The 4,373-nt window shown below is 26.4% G+C and overlaps 1 protein-coding gene across 1 annotated transcript; it reads left to right on the top strand.

The window, feature by feature from the left end:
• The first annotated feature begins 266 nt into the window (after positions 1 to 266).
• LOC135926552 (keratin-associated protein 5-4-like) lies at positions 267 to 3,485 on the top strand. Its single transcript, XM_065462471.1, has 6 exons — positions 267 to 390; positions 1,100 to 1,233; positions 1,963 to 2,002; positions 2,066 to 2,112; positions 2,398 to 2,470; positions 3,206 to 3,485. The coding sequence occupies exons 2-6, from the start codon at positions 1,111 to 1,113 to the stop codon at positions 3,271 to 3,273; spliced, it is 351 nt and encodes a 116-aa protein (XP_065318543.1). The 5' UTR covers positions 267 to 390; positions 1,100 to 1,110; the 3' UTR covers positions 3,274 to 3,485.
• The last annotated feature ends 888 nt before the right edge of the window (positions 3,486 to 4,373 follow it).

Below are 4,373 nucleotides of genomic sequence, written 5' to 3'. Positions count from 1 at the left end.
AAAATATCATTATTATTAAGCAGATTTATAGCCAATTTGTGTGTACCTATAATTAGATTTTTAAAATCAATATTTTAAAAAATTTATAAATTCTTATCTTTCTTATTTATATATTTTGAATTACTTTATCAAGGTTAAAGAGATATTTTTTTTGCTTTTTTTTGTAGGTTAGGTAAAGGTTAAATCTAATGAAGCAATGATAATACCTTTTTTTATATTTATTTCTGATAGATAGATAAATAAATAAATCATATTACACAAAAGGAATTGTTATTATTTACCTATATCACGCTTAGTCATAATTACTCGATACAAAATATTTCTTTTTTATATTATATCAAAAAAATTTTTGCCATTTAAATTTTTATTCTCTATTCCTGCTCTAACAAAGTAAGAATAATAATTCTTAAATAAATATTGATTTTATTTAATACATTTTTCGAACAATTGGGAATAACTTTCGAGCATAACTTATGGCATCTGGTAGGGAAATTTAATTTTTTCATTTGAGTATCACCGATTAGAAAAAGGCCACCAGGACCAAGATCGGTGTATCAAAATTTAACATTCAAATGTGATCTGTTCCGAACTAATTTTGCTATTTTTGTATCTTAGAGCATTTATAATTACGCTTATTATCTTTATTAAATTTTCAGTTAAAGGTTTTTTTAATAGCATCGGTTAGCATATATTAGAATAATGGTTTAAAAAAATAAAAATTTATGCGCTGAACTTGCCAGCGGGATTTATAAACGACGGGGCTTTCTATGAAGCATATAAATGGTGGCCTGCGGGCAGCCATAGATATATGCTTTAAATAATTTTGAAATATTAGATTTTCTATTTGGATAAAATTGAAATGCCACTTCTTGCTGATATTAGAGATAATCGACCCTATACTAGCACTTATACTTATATAAAATATACTCAAACGTAACCAAATTCTATTTAAATTCATCAATCTTTTAAATATATAATATTATAAGCCATTATGAGAAGTTATCCTTTTCTGACTTGTTTTGTTTTCAGTAATGATTTACTTAGAAACAGGTAGGTCGCTTAGCTTTGAAAATATTTCTAAAAAAATATATAAATGAAGCTCAACAAACAATGCAATCTCATCAAGGCGATAAAGGTGCCGGTCAAACCTGTCATGGAGGAAAATGTCCCCACAGTGAAAAGGGTGCGAATTGCCCATGCCCAAAATGCGAGTGCCCTAAGAATTGTTGCAAGGTTATATAATTTTAGTACACAGAATCACGAAAAATTATAATATATTTGGAAGAGAGTTCATTTTAGATCAGAGTAAAGCTATTTCTTCTTTATTTAAAATATAAATGGAGTAACTTTTTTAAAAAAAATTCTTATTTTTCATATAAAGGCAAAGGCAGATTTGCATTAACGCAAATAGGATTAAGGCCTAACCAGAGTCAAAATGCTTGATATCATTATATTATAGATAATATATTATTCCGTTTCGATGCCATTTAAAAAATCGAAAACATTACCTAAATTAATTTTTTTTTTTCAATTCGGAAATAATAAATTATTTTTAGCTATTACTTATATCGGCTCCTCTTTCTATGCTAGTAATCTTCTAAGGGGGTTGAACCGATCCAACTCTATCACGGTGGGACGGGGTATTAAACTTTACTCGTTGGAATCTTGTGGGAGAGATAGCTTGATATTGTGCTATTATGTTTTATATTTTTATAAAATTTAACGATTATAATTATGCTAGATAAAATTATATGGGTTGGTTGGGGGAGGGGGGGGGGGATATTTTTCGTTTTCATTGGATCGATTTAGCATCCTGAGGGCAGGTTGCTTTCTGTTTCATCGACTCGGAGGTTTAGTAGATCCTGGTCCGAATTATAATTATACCACTTATTTACAATTATAAATTTATAAAATTTTAAAACTCCATTTGTTAAATATCAATTTTAATTTTTTTTTTTACAGTGCTGCAAAAGTGACGCAAAAGGAGAAAAGTGCCAAAAATGTAATCAACATCTATCATACATTAACCATTTTATTAATTTTCTTAAATATTTTAATACTAAAGGTTGCCATGATAAAGGATGCCACGGCTGCGACAATGGATGTTGCCATGTAATATAACTTTTTTTTATATAAAAAATTATTTAATTACCAAAAAAGTGATATAATTTTTTTTTAAAAATTGGTATCAAAAGTAACAACTCTCATTATTAAAATAAAAATGTTTGGGAGGCAAGTGAGCAGATTAAAATACCTCATATTATATATAAAAAACACTAATTCAAACTAGATTCACTCGATCAGAATCTGAGATTAGAGCCGCCATTTTTGTGATGCTTATAACTTTTACTCGCACTTTTTTCTCCCCATTATATTATTTCATTTTTTAAATTTTAGTGTTGCAAGAAATGCTGCGACGAAAAAGCATGTCCACCTGGTCAAGGGAAAGAATGTTCGAAATGTGTAGGATGTAAGATAATAATAATAAATAATATTTAGGCCTTCAGGCTGGACCGGGTCAGCCGCTCCAAAATATTTTACGGAAAGGGTCAATAAAAATCAGGCCTAGCTTTTATCTAAAAAATAAAATAGAAAATATCTTCGCTTCTTTTATACTAAAATAAAATGATGATTAAAATTTCTCTAGAATTAGGACAAAGCAAAGCGATTGTTTATTTTATTTTATAACTTTATCATAATGCGATCACTTATTTTTTTTTCCTTTATAAACGAGCTATCAAGATAAGATAAGAATAAAAATCATGCCGATCCTAAAAATAAATATTTTGGCCTGGGTCGAAAAATATTTTTTATTTTAGGGCCTCTAAGCTAGGTCAAAAAATCTTTTTAAAATTATCTTTGGGCCAAGCATCATTAATTATTTATCAATTTATAACAAAAAAATAATGATTCCATCTATCTCTCAATATTATATTTAAAAATTTTTTCTTTTATAAGAATTTTTTTTCTTTTTTTTTATAGAAATTATTTTTAAGGGCGTTTTTATTGAATATTTTTTTGAAAAAATTATTACATTAGATTTTTACGACCTTGAATTTATGTCGCTTTATTTAAAAGTTTATCATGGCTAAAATTGATGGAAAAATATAATATACTAAATAAATTTAAATGTAAAGAGTATGGTTGAAAATCGATATTTTTTGTTATTTAAAAAATATAATGAAAATATTATTTATTTTTTTAGGTGGAGTTTGTTCTAACAAAGAAAAATGTAAAGGAATTGATTGCCAGAAAGCCGGATGCAAGGCTTAAATTATATTAAATTAGAAAGCTAATTTATTGCAATTTTATTATTATATAAGCTTATTTTTAGTGTAGTGTTAGTTCAATATTTTCTCATTACATTATTCCAAATTATTTATATGTTTATAGATAAATTATATGCTATATTTATATAATTTATATGTATAATAGATAAATTATATAGTATATTTTTATTAAAATAAAATTATTTCAAATTTTTATTCTTAAAATGCGAAGGTTGTTTAAAGAGCTTTAATTTGTCAGATACCTCCGGTTGAATATGTGGTGTGAAAGATCCTAAATTCATCTATCCTACCTAATAATTTTTAAAAGGATAGGCCAAAACAAATTAAACACATTATGTACCCATACCCAGGGTGGAACATTACCTCGAAAATTTTAGCAACCGTATAATTAAAATCTGAAAAAAACGGAGAATTTATCTGGCATAAGATAAATTCTTATGAAACGGTTCTTTAAAATTGTATTTATATATTCTAAATGATTAGCATAATTTAAAAAAATAATTTAAATATGGTCAAGTTTCTTAAATTGTTATCTCTTTCTTTGCATGTTTTATGATGATAATAAAGAAAATATAACTTATTTTCCTTAAATTTTTTGGTGTTTATTTTTTAATTATAAATATGTGATTAATTTAAAAAAATAAAAACCCGAAATAACCCATATAAATTTAAATATGACCGGAGCGGAAACGAACGAACCAGAATGGAAATGAGCCTTAAACATAACCCTTTAACATCATGCTCATATCATACCTATGTGAGGAATATTTTGAAAATTAAGATTGATCTGGGACCGATTGATGTATAAGAAGTTTAAATAAATGACCGATTTATTGTATTATTATTGAACGTAAACTTTATTGGATTAAATATTATACAATCTTTATTATAAAATTTAACACAATGACAATGAATGGCTAATTTTTTTTTGAGTAAAAAGGAGCATCATTAGGTCTAGCTACGTCCCAAATATTTAAGGATCTTAATTTAAAATAAAAGCAGCCTAAACTATATTTTTGCCAAATTTTGTGCATTTTATGAAATAGTTTTTACAGTGGCTCCCCTTTACCTTTCCTTAAAGCC

Source organism: Gordionus sp. m RMFG-2023, chromosome 3, assembly GCF_954871325.1.
Source record: "Gordionus sp. m RMFG-2023 chromosome 3, tfGorSpeb1-WG-v2, whole genome shotgun sequence".
Lineage (NCBI taxonomy): Eukaryota > Metazoa > Nematomorpha > Gordioida > Chordodea > Parachordodidae > Gordionus > Gordionus sp. m RMFG-2023.
This window is presented reverse-complemented; position numbering and strand designations above follow the sequence as displayed.

Excerpts from the sequence above, each read along its gene's own strand:
- LOC135926552 (XM_065462471.1), top strand. The coding sequence starts at position 1,111 with ATGCAATCTCATCAAGGCGATAAAGGTGCCGGTCAAACCTGTCATGGA. Across the intron at positions 1,234-1,962 it reads GCCCTAAGAATTGTTGCAAG|TGCTGCAAAAGTGACGCAAA; the intron begins GTTATATAATTT and ends TTTTTTTTACAG. Across the intron at positions 2,471-3,205 it reads ATGTTCGAAATGTGTAGGAT|GTGGAGTTTGTTCTAACAAA; the intron begins GTAAGATAATAA and ends TTATTTTTTTAG.